General features: G+C 35.0%; 2 protein-coding genes across 3 annotated transcripts in view; one reads left to right on the top strand and one right to left on the bottom strand.

The window, feature by feature from the left end:
- Window positions 1-24,133, bottom strand: part of LOC129750181 (glycerophosphocholine phosphodiesterase GPCPD1) — a 78,557-nt gene that overhangs the window by 9,510 nt on the left and 44,914 nt on the right. The window lies entirely within an intron of this gene.
- On the top strand, window positions 8,668-18,228 carry LOC129750183 (CLIP domain-containing serine protease B15-like). The gene is made up of 4 exons (XM_055745435.1): window positions 8,668-9,154; window positions 9,252-9,481; window positions 17,462-17,754; window positions 17,814-18,228. Exons 1-4 carry the CDS (start codon window positions 8,924-8,926, stop codon window positions 18,149-18,151), a joined length of 1,092 nt encoding a protein of 363 aa, XP_055601410.1. The 5' UTR covers window positions 8,668-8,923; the 3' UTR covers window positions 18,152-18,228.

The raw sequence follows: 24,133 nt of genomic DNA, 5'->3' as shown, positions 1-24,133 counted from the left end.
GTTGCAAGAGGGAGGGGTCGTAACGTGTATCGGGTAGTCGCGACCCCGATATGCGGGACGACCAAATGTTTGGCGAGTTTCGATCGATCTGCCTTTCGGGGAGGTTCCTGGCCCCGATTCGCGGATACGATTGACTCACGACAGACAGAGGGGCCTTGTGCCGTAACATGTGGCGCCCAGTGGATGGGCCTCAGGTTGGGTCTCGAAGAGTCGAGATGGAGAAAAAAGGATATGTGTGGTTATCTCCAGACCCGAGGAGAGGCGAGTTGTTCTCGTCTCGAATTGGGTCAAGAGACGATTTGAGCGAGGACCCTCAAGACACGAGGAGAGGTGAATGAGCGCACTCTCGAATCGTGTCAAGAGGATGAGCGAGTGAAGGTCTCGAGTCACGAGGAGAGACGGGCGAAGACGGCTCAAATTGTGACAAGAGGCCATACGTGGGACTCGAGTCACGAGTAGCGGCTAACGGACTGCCAACCCGTAAGTCGTGAATCGTGACAAAGAGTGGTTGAGATTGCTGGTGTAGTACGAATAAAACGAGTATTTGCCGTGGAGCGCATTGCGCGAGTATGGTCTCCCATCATGGGTAAAGCCTTCGTTGCTAGGTCCGGATGGGAATTATGGCCAGAGGCCCCAGGTGGATTTTATGGCGTAGGGGTACATCGTATCATGAGTCGTCCAATTGCACCCATGGACCCAGAGTAGCAAACTGGGGGGACGCGGTGGCTCGCCGTGCCTTGGAATGCAATCCGTAAAAAGGATTTACCACCTGGGTGATCAACTAATAAAAAAAAAAGCTCAATCATGGATGCCCTGGCCGTTGCAACGGGGCGGGAGGGGGGTGGGGGTGTGTGTTGAAGATTAAATCACCCCATAAGGATCCATCAAAAGCAAGCGAGGTATTCTACTCTACACACAAAATTATAAATTTTAAATCTAATTTTGATGATGGAATAAGGTTATTAGATAGTAACAACCTTGACTCAAAACTGATGTCAAAACCTCGAAAACTAATCCCAGGTTCAAAATTCATCTACAGATTTTAGAAATTTTCTCACTTATGCATAATTCATTTCTTAATACTTTGATTTTCGGTTCGAACTATAATTAAAAATTTAAATGAAAAGCTGTGTTTGAAATTGTCGTTTAAATTTGGTTTTACATTTTCTTCAAAATTTGATTCGTGATTTTCGGAACTCATACGCATTTTTTACATTTAGTTACAGTACCGTTCATAATTGTATAGAAATCGGAAGCACGCGCACTGTCACTTCGACTTTGAACTTCCATAACTTTTTACTCTGATGATATTTTTTGATCAAATTTTTTGCGTTAAATCGATCAACTATCACATTATTATATCACAAAATTTGAGCTTTCTGGAGTTTGTGTGGCCTGAGAAACAGTAATTCTACGAAAATCGGACTTTTTGGACTTTTCTCATTCATACTGCAATATCTCTGAAACTACGCTACATTTTTTAATGAAATTTTGCACAGTGATTGTTGAAATACAATGCTAGCATGTCTGAAGTTTTCGAAAAGTTCTATTGATGAGATCAAAAGTTACGCGAGGTGCAATATTTCAGACATGAACCTTGAAATACGATTTCTATAGAATTTTGGACGATTCATGAGAACAATATCGTTTTCATCCACCAATCAGACAAAAAATGTCTGACAAAAGCAATGAAGGAAAGAAAACATGGAATAAATGATCCATTTGTGTTTTGAAATCAGAATCTCGCGATATTGTTGTGATTTTTCGGTTGGAATAGATTTACTGGTTGTTAAACAGAGAATATGGTTTTTCTATGGAAACATTCTATAGAAATCGCATTTCGAGATCCATACCTGCAATATTGCACCTCGCGTTACTTTTGATCTCATCGATAGAACTTTTTGAAAACTTCAGACATGCTAGCTTTATATTTCAACAATCACTGTGCAAAATTTCATTACAAAATGTAGCGTAATTTCAGAGATATTGCAGTTTGAATGAGAAAAGTCCAAAAAGTCCGATTTTCGTAGAATTACTGTTTCTCAGGCCACAAAAACTCCAGAAAGCTCAAATTAATAGTATGATGATAGTATGATAGTTGATCTATCTAACGCAAAAAAATTGATCAAAAAATATCATCAGAGTAAAAAGTTATGGAAGTGACAGTGTGCGTGCTTTAAATTTCTATACAATTATGAACGGTACTGTAATATGATTTAAATTTTATGAAGAGATTAATCACCGTCATTTATGTTTGTTATAATTTAATTTATCGGCCTTATACGTGAATCACTGTACTTTTTAGTAAGAACATCTTAAGATTATGAAATTTTTATAGACGGATAGAAAGTTAGAAGAAATGAAAGATGGTGAAAATGAGCGGGTAGAATTTATTAAAAGCATCACATATCAAATTTTTGTTCAGCACCACGGCCAACTACTAGGTATGAAGTGGTAGATCAAGGAATATTCAAAGAAGGTAGCGCAAAGGCAGCCCTGCTCTAGTATTGGTACAGACTGCGACGTCACGATCACGAAAAATATTTTTAATTTACTAGGAAACTAGCCTTTTTCGATGACAATTCAAAGAATCTGCTGGAATTTTTCCACTTTGAAGGCATGTTATTCGAGGAGGATTCTTGTTCGTCAAGATCGATACTAAAAAGTAGGATTTTCAAAATAAAAATCTTTAAAATAGACTGTTGAAGCTTAAAAAATGCATTTTTCACACTTAAATTTTCAAAACTTTAGAATGAGTTCAAAATCTTCCATGAAAATGTTCAAGTCGGATCAGTTCTTATTACAATAAAGTAAACAAATGCGTAGGGTATTCCTACGCATGACATTACGCTACCATCCTTTAACTTTACGCAACGTGATGTCCTATCTGAGCTGGAAAAGCTGAACGTCAAAAAAGGTTCTGGAACTGATCTACTTCCACCAGTTTTCTTGAGGGAATGTGCAGAATCATTGGAGTTGCCTATCTGTCTGCTTTTCAATCGTTCTCTTCACGAACGGAAGTTTTCTGCGGTATGGAAGACCGCCTCGATAACTCCGATACATAAATCCGGTTGTCGTAATTCCACCGAGGAATTTCTTCCTGTGTTGCATAGCCAAAGTACACGCCACTCGTCACTTGATTTCTGACTATCAACACGGATTCGTTAAGAAGCTATCCACAGTGTCAAACCGGATGTGTTACACCAACTTCCTATCAACCGAAATCGAGAAGCGTCGACAAGTGGATGCAGTCTATTTTGACTTCAGTAAGGCTTTCGACAAAGTTTCTCATCGACTTGCCATTGAAAAGCTGGTTCACATAGGTCTTCCTCCTTGGATGACCGAATGGCTTCAATCGTATTTGACCGATCGAAGAGCGTCTGTCAAGATCAATACATCACGTTCGCGTATTTTTTATTTGACCTCATGTGTCCTGCAAGACCCTTTGATATTTGTTCTTTTTGTAACGACCTAGCTTTCCGTCTCAAATCCTGTACGCTGCTATATGCTGATGATCTTAAGATCTATAAAATAATCTCATCGGTTCTAGATTGTCACGCTCTTCAATCTGACATCGACGAGCTTCTCTTGTGGTGCTCCGAAAATAAGATGCAATTGAACATAAAAATGCAAGTCCATAACTTTTAGTCGCCGTCAGTCCAACGTCTGCTTGGAGTATAGTATCAACGGTACCAGCATCGGTCAAGTCAGCTCAATGAACGATCTGGGCGTTGATAGAAAAACTAACGTTCAACGACCATATCAGTGTCATCACAGCGAAGGCTTTCTCTGTTCTTGGATTCGTGAAGCGCAATTCACAATCTTTTCAGGATGTATACACTCCTAATGCTGTGTACTGTTCCTTGGTGAGAAGTGTATTGGAGTACGCCGCTTGTGTGTGGGCTCCTTATCATACGTCTTGGAGTTTTCGAATCGAAAGAGTGCAGCGATCTTTCATTCGTTACGCTCTCAGGTCACTTCCGTGGAACGACCCCCTCAATCTTCCGGATTATGAGAGTCGGTGCACAATTCAGATTAAACCGAAAAAAAAATGTAGTAGAATTATAGTTCATTTAAAAAAAAACTATCCACAGGAATTGATTTTGAATGAAAATTAATTGATGATAAAGAAACATGTATCTTTTCTTGAAGAAATTGCAGGGAATTCCATATGTTTTGGCATATGGGGATTTTTTTTTATTATCTGACGGGTTTGCGCCGGGGGTCTTCAGATTTTCCCCAAAATTGAAAATTTGGTTCATTTTTGCGACTTAAAAACACATGTATTTTTCCAGATTTCTAACATTTTTATTTTTCGAGTTAGCTTCGGTTAGATTTTTTTGTAAATAAAAAATAACCATTTTTCAAAGCTACATAACTCTGTTGTTTCTCAACGGAAATTATAAAATAGCACATTAAAATGCATTGAAATTTTATCAGCTTTTCAAATAGAATAGTTGAAAAAAATTAAATAATGACCTTCAACATGAAAAGTTGTAAATAAACTTTAAATGGCGTCTAAAAGTACCGTCTGCACCACCGAATATTTTGCAAAAAATACCATTGTGTAGCTCGATTCATGATGCAACTTTCATCTGAAGACACCAAAGTGGGCCATTAACACCTTGAAGAGTTATGAAAGAAATAATGACAATAAATCTCTTTTTTTGCATCGAAAACAAACAATGGTGGAACAACTGCACTCACATATGGAGATAGCAAGCAATTCTAACAACATGGAAACAATAGAACTTACCAAAGCAGGTAAAAAACACTATTTTTTCGTCCTTTTCAGACTGCCCTTACTCGCATAACAGTCCCATATGAATTTTCGTCATTTTAGGTCAACATAAGGCTTCAACATAAAAGACTAAAAAAGAGGTTTTGTTTTAGAAAATTCGAAAAAAATATCAATTCGTGGCTGTCCTATATGAAATATACCTGAATAACAGTCCTATATGTGAATTACCACGGATTTGGTTACTTTTCAATGTTTCTTTCGGCGAAATAGTCTTTGGTTTATTGCTATGAATCATTTAAACATTTTTTTAACTCACTTGCTGTCAAATGATGCACACTAGTTTTCGAAGGCAGGTCTGACTTTCTTAGGAATGACTTCCTGAGCGAAAAACTATCGGATGTAATCAAAAATCGTTAAAAGATTCAACTTACAATGTGGAATTCATGATATTTTTTTGCAAAAGTTTGTTTCTTTTTCTGACAATTGCATTTAGAAGTTCAAAAATGATCAAATTTAAGTCTTAGAAAGTAGCTTGGTGAGAAAAATATATTTTGTATGGGACTGTTAGGCTAGTAGATTCGAAAAAGGTTTCAAATATGGTCGATAAACAGTCCCATAATGAATAAAAAATGGTGCTCTCGACCTTACCATAAACCCAATTTGAAAATTTCAGGCCTAACGATTTATTATGACAACCTAAAAACGATTTTCGTTTATGCTGAAAGTGGTGGTCATAATTTAAAAATATATTCCAAATCAGAAAAAGCTGATTGTCTCGCTTGCTTATTTTTGTACATGGGACTGTTATGAAAGAAGGGGCGGTAGATTGTTGCAGCTTAACTGACTTCATGTTATATCCAAAAATCTAATAACGTATTCGTTTATACCCAGTTTTGCACCAGGTCACAACAAGTTATGCACATTTTACTGTCATTTTTAGAAGTTTATGCGCTAAGTTTTGCATCCGTAATTCCCCAGATTCGATTTAAAATGGACGGTGGAACACTGAAGATTCATGTATGAGCGATCGAGGTAGAAAAACACTGACGACGAATTATGTTCGTTTTAGTATGGTAAACCTCTAAACTGGGCGAATGTAGAAAACGAATACGGAAAAGTATCATATTTTCATCATTTTACAGCCTGGGCTGGCCATACTGAGCTCTTTGATTATTTCTACAACATTTGTGCCACTTTCTCATACTTTTTTGATCAATGGAAAAGGATTTTGGTGTCCAGTGCTTAGCTCCCGATATAAAAACTATGTAAAGCACGTCTATATTTCATTTTTTTAATCACATTTTTGTGATCCCAAACACAGGGACTGAACCTTCTACTATTGACATTGATTATGCTTCACAATGATCTTTGATCGAAACATTAATAAGTTATATAGTATATGACCAGGTTGTAAAAGCAACATTCCCATTATTAGTTATATCACTTAAACAATACGATACTCAGAATTTTGGTTAAAATTTAAAGTCAGTTTTGCTGCAAACACTCTACAAAACAGGAAAAAGTAGTGTTTTTTACCTACTTTGGTAAGTTCTATTGTTTCCATGTTGTTAGAATTGCTTGCTATCTCCATATGTGAGTGCAGTTGTTCCACCATTGTTTGTTTTCGATGCAAAAAAAGAGATTTATTGTCATTATTTCTTTCATAACTCTTCAAGGTGTTAATGGCCCACTTTGGTGTCTTCAGATGAAAGTTGCATCATGAATCGAGCTACACAATGGTATTTTTTGCAAAATATTCGGTGGTGCAGACGGTACTTTTAGACGCCATTTAAAGTTTATTTACAACTTTTCATGTTGAAGGTCTTTATTTAATTTTTTTCAACTATTCTATTTGGAAAGCTGATAAAATTTCAATGCATTTTGATGTGCTATTTTATAGTTTCCGTTGAGAAACAACAGAGTTATGTAGCTTTGAAAAATGGTTATTTTTTATTTACAAAAAAATCTAACCGAAGCTAACTCAAAAAATAAAAAAGTTAGAAATCTGGAAAAATACTTGTGTTTTTAAGTCGCAAAAATGAACCAAATTTTCAATTTTGGGGAAAATCTGAAGACCCCCGGCGCAAATTGTCAGATAATAAAAAAAAATCCCCATATGAGGCCCTTGGAGCCAAAGGGGTATAAGTGCAAAAAAGCTTATTTCGAGAAACCTTGCTTTAAAGTTGTTGTGTTTGGCCATTTTCCATAGATTTTTCGAAAATTCATATTTTTCTTTCGAATGTAAAAGTATGTAAAAAAAATCTAAAATTCTGAAAAAACAGCAAATAAAGTTTGAAATATGATCAATTGTTTGGCATCGTTAACTCAAAATGGACTATTTTGTCACTTATACTCCATTGGTTCTGAGGGCTTCATATTGTTCAACATAATTAATATTACAGTGTTTTCAAGAACCAAATTCAAACTAAAATCTTTAACTAGGAACGAGTTTGCATAAATTCGATTTGTACTGCAAAATATTAATCTTTTACTTTTAACTTTGAAAATTGGATTTATTTTTAGAATTTTCTTCCGAAATTGAAGGTTTTCTTAAAAATTTTTTTTATAAGTTTAAATCAAATAAGCAAAATTAAGCTCGCCACATTACCCAGTTTTACCCGGACTTGCCCGGATATTTTATAAAAAAATGGGTAAAGGTTCGCCTGCCCAAATTTTGTTGAAAGAAAAAACCTGATTTTGTCCGGATTAATTCACATTTTATTGGAAAATAAAAAAAGAATTGCATCATTATAATTTTAAATTTTGTTGCCCAAAAGTGCAATTTATAAAGCTTGATTTATTAAATAAACATAAACGATTTTTTGGGAGACTGAAATACGATTCAAAATCTGGTTTTGTTTTCCGATGAAAAAAATTTATCCATTTTTTTTCTTGATTTTTATTGAATAGTTCTTGGATTTTTTGGGAGACGGAAATACGATTCAAAATTTGGTTTTGTTTTTCGGTGAAAAAAAAATACTCAATTTTTTTTTTCATTGAATAGTTCTTGGATTTTTGTCAAATTTTCCCGAACATTGACCGGATTTTGGTTTGAAAATTTGGAAACAGAATGTCCCAATTTTGCCAGGTTTTAAATAAAATAGCCCGGATCCCCCATGCGTTCAAATGTGAGGCTTTCCTTACATATTTCCTATAGAACACTTTTTATCAGGAAATGTGTAAGAAAAGTCTCACATTTGAACGCATGGGAGTCAATGTTCATTAGTACTTCCGAAAAACCGCTAATGAATTAACATGACCCACCAATTATGTCGCCGCTTTTCACCTTAACCAAAAGAAATATCTCATAAAGGAACCATCCTTCGACGAATACTACGACACCCGTAGTACGATCCTGCCAGCAATTTCTTCGTGTGATCAGTCGGACATCGTCCTGTAGCTAGAGGGGCAACATCGAGCCCGAAACCGGTCGACAAAAAGGTAATTTTGAATCCTTTTTCCGTTTGTAAGAACGTTAAGTGTCGTGTCCTGTAATACGTCGTGTGTTAATTGTATAGTTAAATTCTTACGTTGGCACAAATCAGCTTAAAATGAGTTCTTGAGTATAATCTGATTTAATTTTTCAAAGAAAAGCCATTAATTTAGACTTATAGGTAGTTGATTATAATTATTGTTATTTTCGGATTCATTATAATCTACATTTTTACGTTTTATGAATAAACGGCAAACTAAGTTATATAGCATTGGTTTGATTCAGCAATAAACATCAAAAGATCTAACCATATTCGTTGATAAAAAAATACGAATACGAATGCCGAGAAAATATCGTTCCGAATGGTTTAAGTTTGATAAATAAAGCCTTTAACAAACCAAAAGAAAGTGATCATCAAAACTTGCCCGCCAGTCATCGCAGTTGTGAACTTATAACTCGACGATCATTCAGCACTCAAACTGATAAGCAGTTTTTTTTTTGCAAAATGAATTGGTCACCCGTTTTAATAAGGAGCTCTCGCTACAATTGATTCAATGAACAAACGAAGAGAGACTCATTTCTACAGCAGCTGGGCAGGTTTGAGGGTTTTTACACTCTTCGTTTCTTACTCCAGCCATCAGACTCGATCCGGGGATTCCCGATAGAGACCCCAGCGGCAGTGACCGACCTCCTTGTATCGCATTAGTGATCATTTGTTCAAGATCAACGGAAGTAAAGCAACTCGCGGGATGTTAAAGTTTATCTATCTTAGTTTATTTACAATTGTTCCTGTTATCAGTGGCCTAGAAGTGAATGAATCCTGCACAACGCCATACAATGCGCCGGGTAAATGTGTGCCATCGAGACAGTGCCCATATGTGATTAAAATTATCCGCAAACCGAATTCATCCTTCAAAGATGGAATTTATCTCGAAAAAAGTAAATGTGGCGTGATGACTGGACCACGACCAATACCTTTGGTAAGATATCGGTTCAAATATACTAGCCAAAATCTTATAATGCTCTAAAATTGCATCAAGGAATACCAATTGAGCATTTTTGTTGTGTATACTTCAGACATGTTGTCCTGCTCTGCTGAATCCGGAGCAGTGCGGAGTACCTGCTCTTGCCAACCGGATTATCGGAGGTGAACCAACCAAGCTGGAGGAGCATCCATGGGCGGCCTTGCTGGTATTTGATGTTGGCGGCGAAAAATTTGCACCGAAATGTGGCGCCTCGCTTTTGAATTCCCGCTTCGTTCTAACAGCAGCCCATTGCATTGTGGATGTTCCAAAAAAGTGGACATTGTAAGTATGATCCTAGTAAAAATTCACTAACCTTCTTGGCAAAACTTCAAAGTCAAATAAATGCAAATAAGTAAATTAAATTAAGGCGCTAAGAGGCACTAAGAATTTCTTAGAGCGTTTTCGAGGCCACCTAGTTATCAACGAGTTTGAGTTTTTCCCAAACTGCACTCATAGTGTTCGTTCATTAATTCAGAAGTCCACCAGTTTTGTCCGACGTATGAACCTCAAAGAGGCGGTTGCAACCCGTTGAAGTGTAGGAACCATTTATTTGCATCGTCCCGGGTGACGATTTTGATTAAAAAAAAGCTTTCCCCCGTGCCAGCGGAGAAAACGAAAACACTATTAGTAAATGTCCTATTTTTTTTTTGCTAGAATAAAATAAGCTTGTTGATGTTATTTAGTACATTCTTCCTTACAGCATGTTTTATAGATATGGAAATATAGTGTTGAATGAAAAAATTATCTCTTGAGGTTATAAAAAAAGCGTTTTTGATTTTTGATGTGATTAACAATCAATTTTAAAAGACAAATATTGTCAATCTAGTTCAGAGGTTTTCAAACTTTTCTCACCCACCGCCCCCTGTCTCGATATTTTAGAGCCCACCAGCCCCCTAGGAGTATTTTCGAACAAATTTGTATAGAAATACAACAAAAATGGGCGGTTCTGAGCTTTTTCATCGCCCCCTTGTAGGCTCTTAACGTTCAGTTAAAGTGAACTTAAATTTACACTGTATGGGAATAGTTTCCTAAGTGGGCCTATCGGGTTAAATGACCCTACGGCTGTTTGATGAAATGACTGACTAGACAGCTTATCTGACCAATGCATTTTGAGGGTGATACGCTTAGAACATAAGGCAAGCAAGAATTTTATGAATTTACAAACTCAAAAAAATTTAAAAAATCAAACAAGGTTTTGATACATTTTGATGTAATATTTCGACTTTTGAAAATTATACGAAAAGAAGCCTAAAACTAAAACTCGGATGGTTTTTGTTTCTTACTCAAATGAACTTAAGAAATTAAACATATTTCAGCTTTTGTGAAGGTTAATAATGATTATAAAGTGGAATAATAGAGTGTTTTTGTATGCCCCCATCATGTTTGTAAAATGCCTCCATCCTAAAATAACAGGTTAAATAGAATAAATAAATGATTTTTATCATTGAACCTTCAAATCTAAGCTCTGAATAACATCTTAAGAGAGAATTGAAGATCTAAAAACAGATTTGATAAAGTTTTTCTCATGGATGAACTGGCTCCATAGTATGGCAACCCTAACTTTTGTTATATTCCATAAAATTATAATAAACATAGATTTTTATAAAACTTCAGCTTTGTCGTATGGAAGTTATTACTTTCTAGCAGTTTCAATGAAATTATACGGAAATATTTCCCAAAAAGCAGAAATTTTGTTCAAAACATAAATAGGCGCATTTAGCCCGCACGGTTTGAGGTTCGGCATTTTAGACAACACTTAAAATAAAATCGTTTTCTCGGAAACAGAAGGAAATTTTAACATAAAAATTACTCCATTGTATAGAAAACAGATGCCTGCACACGTGTATATAGTTTTTGTACACATATTCGTTGTGATATTTGATTAAATCAGTGTTCTGCTTAATAGGCGCATATAGCCCGCTACTCCCCTACACTGTAATCTATAAATATAATCAAAAGATGAAGATATCTACTTATCTATGTATACAAAAAAGTTGCTGAGTCAAGAAATCAAACCGATATATCTTAGTTATTTTTTGTGCTATTCTTACTTATTGCTGAATCGATGAAAAAAGTGTCATTCAAATTATAATTTTAAGCTTAGTAATAGGCTTCGCATTTAAATATGATATTATGCAGATCGATAAGCTTACTTGAAGTAGATACTTGATATCGGTATATGTGAGAATCTTTATCATGCGATAAGACTATCATTTTCTTGTTCCAAAACCCATAAAGCTTCATGCGGTATAAAAAAATATACTGAAATTCCTAGTAGGACGTTAATCATCATCTTATTCTATGGTTCTTTCGTCACGGAGTCGAGAAAAATATTCTAAGGAAACAAGTTCTTTCAGACAACATGCAAACAGCAAAGTTGTGAAAACCACCTGAGATCAAGGTTTTGTTTTTCGTTCCTGAAGAAATTAAGTATACTTGTGTGCATGCAATCCACATAACTTCAGTTAACTACAGGGTGACAATAAAGTTCCCGTATTTTCGAAAATGCTTCAAAACCGTAATCAATCATGCTTCATAATTATTCAAATTGAACCACCGGAACAGCCAGCAACATTCTATGGAACCTTGACAACAACATCGAACGAAAAAAACTTTAAGATTGACTCAAAATTCCCTCCCACGACCTCAATATATTGCTTCAGTCAGTTGATCAACTGCGAATGCCTCAAACGGTGCTCGCTGGCATTTTTTTTCGTAAATGTCGTTTCGGACCCTATCAGCACTGATCATACTGACACTTAGAACAAAAATTCGATCATTTTCTGGCTAATTTTTTTCGTCAAATTTAGCAGGTTCGCAATACCGCCCTGTAGGAAAAATGTACCTGTTCTGCACGATTTTATCGTCTGAATTGCCTGTTTTTTTGCGAAAGTCGGGTGGCACTTTCTAACTGGGATAGCATTTCTTCAAATCGGTCGACGCGCACTCTGGAATCGATATTGCGTACTATCAATTCCAGAGTGCGTAAATTATCCAAAAAACGAAATGGACTGTCCAGTCAGTATGGTCAGTGCTACACGCAGAGAAAACTTGGGTTTTGATACAAAACAAAACTGACTTTGAATCAAAAAATTCATTTTTTATAATCAAACTCTTGTTTTCTTTGAATCTATGAATTATGGTTTTGATTCAAATGAATAATTTTTGAAAGAAAGAATAAATTTTTTGAATCGAATAATTTTGGGCTTTGATTTGAAAGAAATTCTTTGATTTAAAAGACATTTGTTCAATTGCATATTTCTTTTGAAACAAAGTAAATTTTCTTTTAACCAAAGAAAAATGCTTTCGAAGGAAAGGAATAATTTCTTTAAATAAAAACTTCAAACTTAGAGTTATTTTGGATTGAGCGAGAAGAATAAATCATAAAAATAGAATTGAGTTTGGCCGGTTGTGTTAAAAATCTAAACCAGTTAATCAGAGTTAGCTAAGGAGAATTCAGGATGAAGAATGGTAAGTGTATCCGTTAATAAAAAAGGGAATATTTAAGAATTTCTATAAGCGCTTGCATTGTTACAGGACCACTGCTGATTCCACCCTAAATTCAGCGGTTAGTTTATCTTCAGCCCGATCTTCAGCGGCAACTACCAGTCGGATGGCAAGGAAAGCCAGCAACGAGACTTGCTTCCGGAAGTCAGCTCACGAAGAAATGCCTCTACGCCAGACTGGTGTCACCGAAATTTAGGATCGGACCATTCAATTATTTACATAGTGAACAAGTGTTTTTCTTAAGTTCGTGAATAAAAAAGAATTAAAAATTTTATATTTTTCTTTTTATTATTTAAAATTCCTAATAGGAACTTCGGAACAACTGAAAATATTTCTTCCAATTGGAATAAAGAGAAAGAGTTCAATGAATAAATGCTTTTAAATCTAAATCTTTGTTACATTGTAGCAAACGAAAACGACTCTGTATCGAATGAAACTGTTTTTTGTTTCAAAGGATTAGAATTTTGATTCAAAGATTTTTCAAAAGAAAAATTCTTTGAAACAAAGAAAAATTCATTTGAACCAAAGGAATTTTTATTTATCCCAAAATCAAAGGAAAAAATCCTTTGTTTTTGCGGCACTTTCCTTTGAAATAAAAAATCTTTTCGCTGCGTGTATCAGTGTCATTTATACACGGAAAATAATAAAAAGGTAAAATTTACCGAGTTAGCAAAGGTGGACGCTCGTGAAAGCCAAAAAGGTAACTTCTACCTCTTCGAGGTGAAACTCACCTCACAGTGAGGTAAAATTTACCTCAAAAAAAGGTACAATTCACCGAGAAAAAATCCAAAAAAGGTAAATCTTACCTCGTAGCGAGGTGAAGTTCACCTGAATTAAAATAAATTCACCTAGAAAAAAAGGTAAATCCAAATAAGGTAAAACTTATCTCGTAGCGAGGTGTAATTGACCTGGATTGAGCAAAACGGTACAATTCTTCTAAAAAAAAAAGTAACTATTCGCCGAACCCGTTCATTGAGGTTAAGCTGTTTTGTCATTCTAGGAACAAGTTTTGCTTTGTGCCTAATATGTGAAAATCGGAATAGAATGGTAAGTGTTCTTAAATATCATTTAGTTGTGCTGGTTCTCGTCATAATACTATTGATTTTGTTTCAGATCGGCCCATAGAGCTTTGAGGTGTATTCCACGTCATCCTCCAGCCGGAAAAGCCGAACCTGACCGGATTAGTCGAACGGAGGAGGCCATGAATGTACGCAACGCAGGTGGATTCAGCGGCCATAGCGGCTCAGAAGAACGCGAAGCTGAATTACCAGTCCCTATTTATCTCCAATAAATATCATTTTTGAAAGAATTTTGTATTTTTTCAATTCTTATTGAAGAAAACAATCAAACCAACCAGCATTCACCTTTTAAATCAGTAAATGGGAAAACGGTATTATTTACTATTTTGCTAGGTGAGTGCGAAAAAGGTAAAATTTACCTTTTTGCTAGGTAAATTGAAAAAAGGTAAAATTGCTAGGTGAATGAAAAAAAAGGTAAAATTTACCTCGAAAGAGGGGTGGAAAAAATTCACCTCGCAAAAAGGTAAATTTTACCTTTTTTTTATTTTCCGTGTAGGTCATCTCCGGTACAATATTGCGAAGATGAGAGTTTTTCCTACAAGATGGACTACAAGGGATGGTACTTTATGTATATGAAGATCTGTGAGTTTAGCAGCCGAATATTCTTCACCCTAAAGCTTCAAGGCTTTAGGGTCAAGAATATTCGGCTGCTAAACTGCAAAAAACAGCTATAAATCCTCCTGGACCTGGAATGATCCGTTATGCACGGCTTCAGTATGTCACGTGGAATCCGTTTGCTAAGTTGTTAGCAGTATTGGTAGGGCTAGGTGGGGTAATTATGAACAAAATTACTCAGTTTTTCATACTATCAGCTCAAACAAGTAGCTCTTTAATGTTGAAATTCTGGAAAGTAACAAAAATGAATGACTGGTTCCCTTCTTCATTTTAAGATTTTTTTAAGTTGCAGCTTTTGGGCGTAAAACGCTTGTTCATAATCACTCTTGTCTATGAGTTAATTATGAACACTGTAACAATTCTTGTTATGTGATGACTTTTGATATTAGCTTTATTCCTAGATTGAACCCACATCTAAAATGTGCGTTGTAGGGAGATTTGTTGATTTTTTAAATTTAGTGTTGAGAAGTCATAGGTTTATTTTCAGTTTTACATAGCTGGGAGGGATCTTTTTTCATATAATTTTTTTCATATAGTTTTGGTGATTTTTTTTTTCTTATAACATTTTTGCTTGGACTATGCATACACACAGAATAGTGAAATAATGTTAAAACCTTTTCTATCTAATTATTCAGGTTGTAGTTATTCTACGTTTAAAGTTATTTATTTCAAATCATAACTTTCTAAAAAAGTCCTAGGAGGTGCCATTTTTTCCATGAAGCTTTAACAAATAACAAATAACTTTTGATATAGCTCAGTTGGCAAGTCAGTTGCCTCCTAAGTTGATGTCCGTGAGTTCGAGCCCAAGAGCTATGCCGGATTGGTTTTTATGACTGTCCAAAACAAAATATAAAACATATAAACAAGGGATTTTGGAAGCTCCTTTTGAAAGAAAATTTTGCGTATTCACCTGAATAGGCAATCTTATTTTATCAACCCCAAGCATAACCATTTAAAGCATTGGTGAAAATGTATCATTATTATTATTATTATTATTATTATTTTGGGCTTGTGATATAGCTCAGTTGGCAAGTCTGTTGTCTCTTGAGCCGATGTCCGCGAGTTTGAGCCCAAGAGTAAACATCGAACACAGTTGTACCGGATAAGTTTTTCAATAACGATCCGCCAACTGTAACGTTGATAAAGTCGCGAATGCCATAAAGATGGTAAAACGACTATAATCGAAACAAAAAAAAAAAATTATTATTATTGTTATTATTATTATTATTTTATTAAAGACATTTTACCATTTTCGTGGCATTCGTGTCTTAAGAAAATGTAGCAATATTCAGAAATTCCAGTAAAAATAAGGATTACGGATTCAAATAGGGATAATTTTTTACTCTTGAATAAAATTTAAGATTTCAGTTTAATGTTTTTCAAGAATGTGAATTTCACATATTAAATACAAGTTCTTTTATCAACAAAAATTAACAATTATAATTTTATAATTCATAATTAATTCCCTGTGAATAGAATTTTCATTTTTTTATTCAAAAAACAAATTCTTTGAAATAATTCCAGATCTTATTGTAGATTTATGATTTATGTTTTTTTATTAAACTGACTCTAAGTGCATTTGAAAACTTAATTTTGAGTTAAGAATCAAAGTTATGAAACAGGATCTCCTTCAATTTGAATCCTTAATTAAATTCTCATATTGATTTTTTTTTTATCTCGATTATAAAACTTAACTTCGAGTTGAATCTGAATACGAATTTAAAATTTTCATTCCGAGTGTAAATTCTGCATTTTGAGTCTAAATTCAAAATCTGAATCTAAATTCCAGATAAGGATTCCTATGAATTAAAAAAAAAAAGAAATTTGATCAGAACCCTCAACCAGAAATCTCCTACTTCATTCTGAGTTTATGGGTTTCAATATAAATTGTTTTTAATTATTTACTCGTATTGAACTTGTAAATTTGAATGAAAATTTCGAATGATGAAATTGTTTCAGATTTCAGAGATTCAGATTTAAGAATATTGGTTTTAATTTTAAATATTTTCTTTTCATATTCCGAAATGATGAGTTTCGAATATAAAAAAATCATCTTATTTAAGTCTGAAATTCTAAACCAAGAATCGAATCAGGATTCTATTTCAATGATGATTCAAACTAAAAATCAAGAAAAAAACTGGGTATTTGCTTACTAGAAATTTTTCGGCAAGTATTTGGGCTGGGATATTTTTTGTTAAAACCTTGCAAAACCGGGCATATTGTTCATATGGCATATTTTCTCTACAATCCAGCCAATACCCAGGCAAATTTCGGAATTGTTTCATTAAAATCTAGAAAAAAAACGCTTGAAAGTTAGATTTTTTTATCGAAACAAATCAGAAAAATCCAAATAGTTAATTTATTGTAGTTTTGACAAGTATGGCAGATTTTTTTCTTCGGTCCAAAAACATTATTTTATAATTTCGTTGTTCATCACAAAACATTTCGATATTTCTTCCCGCTAGCGGTCGAACTTGTTGACCACTGCACTGTCTTACGTATTGTAAAACGCATAGACAACTTTCTTACCTTGTTGACATGAAATTCAGTGAAGACAGTTTGGTCCATGCTCTGGTGGATGAAAAAAATTGCTATCACTTTCAAAATCAAAAGTATCCAATAGATCATTCCAAGCGATTTTCCATGCGAAAAATGGAGAGAAATTTACTCACGATGTATTTTGTGAGGCAGATAACGGAAAAATACGGATGTGAAACAGTATGGATCACAAAATCTCTGTTAAAAGCGTCCATACGGATCATGGTATAATTTCAACAACAAACTTGAGAAATTGTCACCGAAATTTGCACATTAGGTAGTTTATCTGAACATTTTATCAATTTTCATCCAGCATTAAAATGTTATTCACAAAACAAAATGTTCGCATTTTTTCGAGTACAGTCCTTATTACAAAATAAAAGTTGCAGACAAATAATATTAGAAATCAAAATTTTTAAACTTCTGAACTGAAAATTTCATCTGGCTGAGTTCAAATAAGATAATGTGTACTAATTTTTCGCTAAACCAGCTAATCTATTTTTCATCCATTTTTCTTCAACAGACATCGTGTACGATTCAGTGAAGTGGATGCTCTGAGCGAAGATGATTGTGCTACGATAAATGATGAAGATGTATGTCGGCAAGAATACGAGATAGAAAGTGTGACAGTTCATGAAAATTATGACCGAAACAAGATGAACCGCCAGCATGATATAGCACTGATCAAGTTAAAGGAACCGGTCGTTTTTTCAGAGTACGTAAGACCAATTTGCGTACCCATCGACGACACCATTAGAGCATTGCCCATCGATGATGAAGAGTTTACTGTTACCGGATGGGGTCAAACGGAGACGCGTTAGTAGCAAATTTCTTTATAAATGTGAATACAACAATCCAACATTTTTAAATTACAGAGACTCGAAGCGGTCAGCAGCTACACGTAGAAATATTTGGAAAAACTAATGAAGTATGTAACAAAGTTTATGCTGTGGCTAACATTACACTGGAGAAGACTCATATCTGTGTAGGTGGGACGAAAAACAAAGATTCATGCAAAGGTGACTCGGGTGGACCACTGATGCGACAGTTCGAAGGCATATGGTATCAATCTGGTATTGTTAGCTTCGGTGCCCGGTTTTGCGGTTCGGAAGGTTTTCCAGGAATCTACACCAATGTCGCTGAATATATCGATTGGATGACCGAAGTGGTAAACGACAGTCATGTCGATCCAGAAATGAGTGAAGAAGAGTGAATGAAACCACGAACTTGTGTTTTACTATCTATTTCTATGAGAAGCAAGTACGAAAATAAAACAAGCTTTATAGAAAATTGTGATTCTATTTCTTGTGAGATGAATGAAAATATCAATTTCAGCCAGTCTTTACAACTCAAAATGTTGCTAGAAATATAAAAAAAGTGGCGAAATGTTCAGTGCAGGAACGCTGAGATAAGTTCAACACTCAATGCAAATACCAAAAATATGAATCCAACAAATGAGAACCAGTGGGTTCACTTGATCATTTTTTGAGGAATGAACAAATAAAAAGTAAACAGTAAACTTTTATTATTTTTGGAGATGTGATCATCTCGCTAGATTCAATCCATTTGCTTAAAACATAAAACCCCAACGTCTTTTTTACTTCTCGGAAGACCCAAGATTTGTTGTTTCCGAAAATTGGTAGCAATTTCTTAAAATTGATTTAAATTGCAGATGATATGTGCAGTTTATATATGTATACTAGCTGATCCCATACGAACTCCGTTTCGCTTTCAACTTGGAATATGTCACGAACAGTTTGTAAGAAAGTCAATTGCCAAGCATTTTCCAGATTCATTGTTAAGTAATAATTGCAAAAATATTGGACGATCACTTCGTCTGTCATCTGCTACTAAATATGAAATCAGGAATCAAAAACCACGTGTATAAATTTCGACTAAATCATTGCATAACAACGCAATTCTTGCCAAAAAGCTAAACCCCTTTGAGGGGCTCTTATATAAACTTTGATTTCTGAAATCGATTGCCCTTTCCTCAAATCTCCCATGTGCAAATTTTCAAAGCAATCCATTGTATAATAACGTGAATATTGCTAACAATAGTGAAAAATTAATTTATATGGACGACCCCTTTCGACGACCCCTGGCAAAATATTTGACATCTGAGATCGATTGTCCGTCCCTGAAAACTACCGTGTGGAAACTTTCATCCCAATCCGATGTATAATAACGTCGATATTGCAAAAATATTGAAAGGTTTATATGGACGACCCCTTTTGCCGGCCCTTTAAACTGAATTGAATACCTGAAATCCATTGCTCATCTCTCAAAACTCTCGTGTACCAATTTTCGTCGGAATCCGATGTATAATAACGACAATATTGCATCAACAGTAAATGGTTAACATGGACGACCCCTTGGCCGACCCCTGATTTTAGTTTGGATAAGTGAAATTAGTTATTTGTCCCTAATAACTCCTATGTGCAAATTTTTATGCCAATCCAATGTATAAAATCGACAATATCACTAAGATATTGAAAATTTAATATGGACGACCCCTTTTGCCGGCCCCTTACACAAAATTTGAATTTGACACCTGAAATCGATTGCTCGTCTTTTAACACACTCATGTGCAAATTTTTAACACAATCCGACGAAAAATAACGTCAATATCGTGAAAACAATATTTGTCTTGTATGGACGACCCCCTTCAAAAGGGGTCATCCAAAAATCTGAAAACGTTTTTCATCCTTCCTGGTCCTAATGAGTATCCAAACAAAACGCAACAAACAAACATACAGAAATTGCTTTTTATATATATAGATTAGACCGTTGCAAAAACATTTTTTTTGCTTCCATGTGTTTTTTCGATGTCGTTTGGGTCACCAAGCATCAGTGTAAAACTTGAGATTATTATTATTATTATTTATTTAATTTGGGACATTTTACCAACTTTTTGGCATTCGTGTCCGAGAAATTCTTAACCTACCTAATTCTATTAAATTTTGTTATACAATTCAACATCCTTAAGAAATCCTAAAATAGCTTTTTCTTTTGCTGGGTCGTAACTAAGTATATCGCAAATATCTCCAGTGATATTGTTGTTCTGCCTTGCTGAATCAAATCCCCAACAATCAGCAAGAATATGCTGGATAGTGAGTTGTACTCCACAGTATTGGCAAACAGGTGGGGAATTCCTATCGAATAGGAAAGCGTGGGTTAAACGGGTATGACCTATCCTCAGTCTGCTTAAGATCCTCTGTTCAGCCGCACATTTACGGTCAGTTGGTTTGGAGGTGAATTTTTTAACTCTACGTAGGAAATTTGTTGAAGAACTCCACGTGCATTCAAATTTTTCTCTTAGTTTGTATTTGTTCTTGAGCAGGAACAGCAATAGTAGAAGATAGTTCGTTTCTTCCTGATTTGGCTAATCTGTCTGCCACATCGTTACCCTGAATCCCAGCATGACCGGGTATCCAGGCTAAAGTTATTTTAGTATTATTGTTTAACATTGTACGGGTTTGTTGAATCCATGAATGTGGTGAGTTTCCTAGTTCCAATGCATCAAGGCAACTAGCGGAGTCAGTTAGGATGATAGTGTTTTCATGTGGATTGGCTCTAGACACAGCGTATTTCAATGCAAAGGCTTCTGCCGAAAAAACACTGCAGATTCCCGGAAGACCAAAGCTTTCCTCGATCTGATTTATCAATATTCCGGCTCCTACTTTCAAGTCCTCCTTAGACCCATCGGTATAAATTTTTACGTGATCGCTGTATTTTGAAATGAAATCAGAGAAAACAGGACGGACAATAGTGCTTGTTGTTCCTGCTTTTATGTGTTTGCGTATCTGTTGATCAATATTTAAGTTCGGAGAGTACCATTTTTGTTTATGGCAATATTCTACCTTTGATACCTCTGGTAGAGCCAGGTTTGCTGTTACTTGTAATAAATCTTTTACCCGGGAATGAAGAGGAATATTTTCAGGAATGAAATCTTTTTCGGCTAATCGTACAGCCAATGTTGATAGACGTTCGGTCGTAAGGAGATGAAAGGGTAAGCATCCAGATTCGACCATCATCGATTCAACAGGGCTGGACCAGAAGGCCCCAGTGGCTAATCGTATCAGTTGATTATATGTTGATGCCAACGATTGGTTCATCGCGTCGAAATTTAGGCTTGTTAGCCCAATACCATAAAGAAGTTTAGAAACTATAAGTGCCATACCAACTTTGAGAAGTGTGTTACGGTTACTTCTGGTAAGATTTCTACCAAGTACTCTTGTAATGTTAAGTCTTAGTTGACAACTTCTTTTAACTGACTGGAAATGTTGTAAAAAGTTAAGCCTTTGGTCTATGAGAAGGCCTAAGATTTTCATCTTTCTGACCCTAAGAATCGGTATATTGTCGATTTTAATCGCACGTTTTTTCTTAGAGTGTTTCAAAGTGCATAAGTTTAGATTTTTTAGGTGCTATAGAAAAACCATCCTTGGAGGACCATTTAGCTACAGCAGCGACCGCAGTTCTTAAACGTTTCCTGACCGTTTTACACAGTATTAAATAATCTTGTGCTTTTACATGTTTTAACCTGCAAATAAATGGAACAAGTTATTTCTACTAAATTTACATGACCTATGACGTAATGTAAATTCCAGAAAAGAAAAAAATGCCGTTGTGAATTTACATGACCATAACAATGAAAGCGTTCCTGCTCATTATTCTTTTTTAGTTTTTCAATCATGATTTTATCAACTTCTAGCCCTTATTCCTAAAACATAGCATTACAATGATAAAGAAGATATTCATAATATTAATGTTCACTCGAAATCCACGAGTTCCACACTTGAAACTGATTTTATTCGGCGCATCAAAACAAACTTGCTGCTTACCGGTCGGCCGTTCGATGTTTGTTTGTGAAACGATTCTGCCACAGGGTGTATCTAAATTTTCTTTTGAATTTCGCTAGTACTTTTTGGATAGATGATGTTGAAAAAGAAAATCTTCTTTATTTCAATGTAAGTAGCACTTTGTGTAAATATCTAAAAAAATTAAAAATATCACTTGTTATTTGTTAGTTGTACATTGAAATGTCATTTGCAAAATTATAGAATTTGAGGAATGGTAATGAAGCCTGTCATTTCTGAAAATTAAACAACTCAAAACGATTCACATGTAAAATAGCCATAAACCTGATTTTAATTATCACGTTCATACTTGAATCCAACAATAAAAAGAAAAAAAAATGCTTTATTATGCTGAAATTTTTGTAACAATAAATTAAGAATATTGTTGCAGTTTCGTTAATACTTTTTGGATGGATGATGTTGAAAACAATTTTTTATTACTTGTCAAAATAGGTAGCACTAAGTTTATCTAGAATGGTTTTCTTGTTATTTCATACTTGTTGTTTGTTCGTTGTACATTGATGTAAGTATTCTTTGCAAAATGATGGAATGTGAGGTATTGAAACTTGTCATTTATTTGTACGAATATTTAAAACATTCAAAACGATATACTTGTATAAAAATTTACGAACCTGATTTATTTGACGATTCCCATGCCAAAAAGATCAAAAAAGCTTTATTGGGCTGAAACCAATTAAGAATATTGTTGACCGTTTTCTGTAAATTTTTATTCAAAAAAAAGTTTGACTACATTTTGTGCTATTCATTTATTTTTTGTTAGATTTAATTTCGACCTTATTGGTTAGTTATTCTAATATTAAAAAAAAAATTTAGAACTAGCTGATCCCGTACGAACTTCGTTTCGCTTTAAATCATTGGTACGTCAAAATGAGTTTAGAAAATGAATTCGAAACATTCTTTCGACAATTTTGGGGAAAAAATTCAACAGTGTTTAAAGTCGCCTAACTGCCTCCAACAAAATTATTGCACAAAACACTGAACTTTCAATGAAACCCTCTTTTTCTGTCCCATGGCCCGAAATTCGATAATTGAAACCAATTTTACGTTCCTCAAAACTGCCTTGTGCCATTTTTTCTTTTCAAATTATATGTAAAATAACGTCAGGAACTTGAAAACAGTGATCAGTGAATATAGACGCCCCTTTCGCCGACCCTTGACACGGAACATGCTACCTGGAGTCAATTGCTCATAGTTTATAACCCTCATCTGAACATTTTCATCTCAATCCGATGCATGATCACGACAATATCGCGAAAACAGTGAGCAACTAACATGGACGGCCTTTTTTTGACCACGATTCAAAACTTGACACCTGAAATCAAATATCTTTTCTGTTGAACTCCCATGTGCCAATTTTCATTACAATTCTATGCTCAATCAAGAGAATATCGTAAAAACAGTGAACAGATAATAACCCCTTTTGCCGACCCCTGAGTCAAGATTTGAAACCTGAAAGCAAAAGAGCGTCCCTCAAAACTCCTATGCGGAAAATTTTCATCTCAATCGAATGTAGAATAACGTCAAAATTGCAAAAACATTAAAGTTGGGCATGGACGACTCCTTCAGCCGACTTCTGATCCGCAATTCGAAACTTGAAATCGATTGCTCGTCTTTCAAAACACTCATGTGCAAATTTTCATCACAATCCGGTGTATAATTACACCAATATCGCAAAAACATTAATCAGTGAATATGGACGACCCTATTGGCCAACCCCTGACCCTATATTTGATAACTGAAGACGATTGTTCGTCTCTCAAAACACTCATGTGCAAATTTTCCTCACAATCCGATGTATAATAACGCCAATAGTGCAAAAACATAAATCAGTGGATATGGACGACCCCTTTTGCCGACCCCTATCCCTAAATTTGATAACTGTAATCGATTGCTCGTCTCTCAAAACACTCATGTGCAAATTTTCATCACAATCTGGTGTATAATAACGCCAATATCGCAAAAACATTAATCAGTTGATATGGACGACCCTTTTGGCCGACCCCTGACCCTAAATTTGATAACTGCAATCGATTGCTCGTCTTTTAAAACTCTCATGTGCAAATTTTCAACACAATCAGACGAAAAATAACGTCAATATCGCGAAAACATTATTTGTCTTGTATGGACGACCCCTTTCAGAAGGAGTCATCAAAAAATCTGAAAACATTTTTCATCCTTCCTGGACCTAGTGAGTATCCATGCCAAATTTCAGACCTCTTGCTCTTAAGACGGCTGAGTCTATAGAGGACAAACAAACAAACAAACAAACAAACAAACAATATATATATATATATATATATATATATATATATATA

The sequence above is a fragment of the Uranotaenia lowii genome, chromosome 2 (assembly GCF_029784155.1).
Source record: "Uranotaenia lowii strain MFRU-FL chromosome 2, ASM2978415v1, whole genome shotgun sequence".
Taxonomy (NCBI): domain Eukaryota; kingdom Metazoa; phylum Arthropoda; class Insecta; order Diptera; family Culicidae; genus Uranotaenia; species Uranotaenia lowii.
The sequence above is the reverse complement of the archived record's forward strand: the minus strand, read 5'-3'. Positions and strand labels throughout refer to the sequence as shown.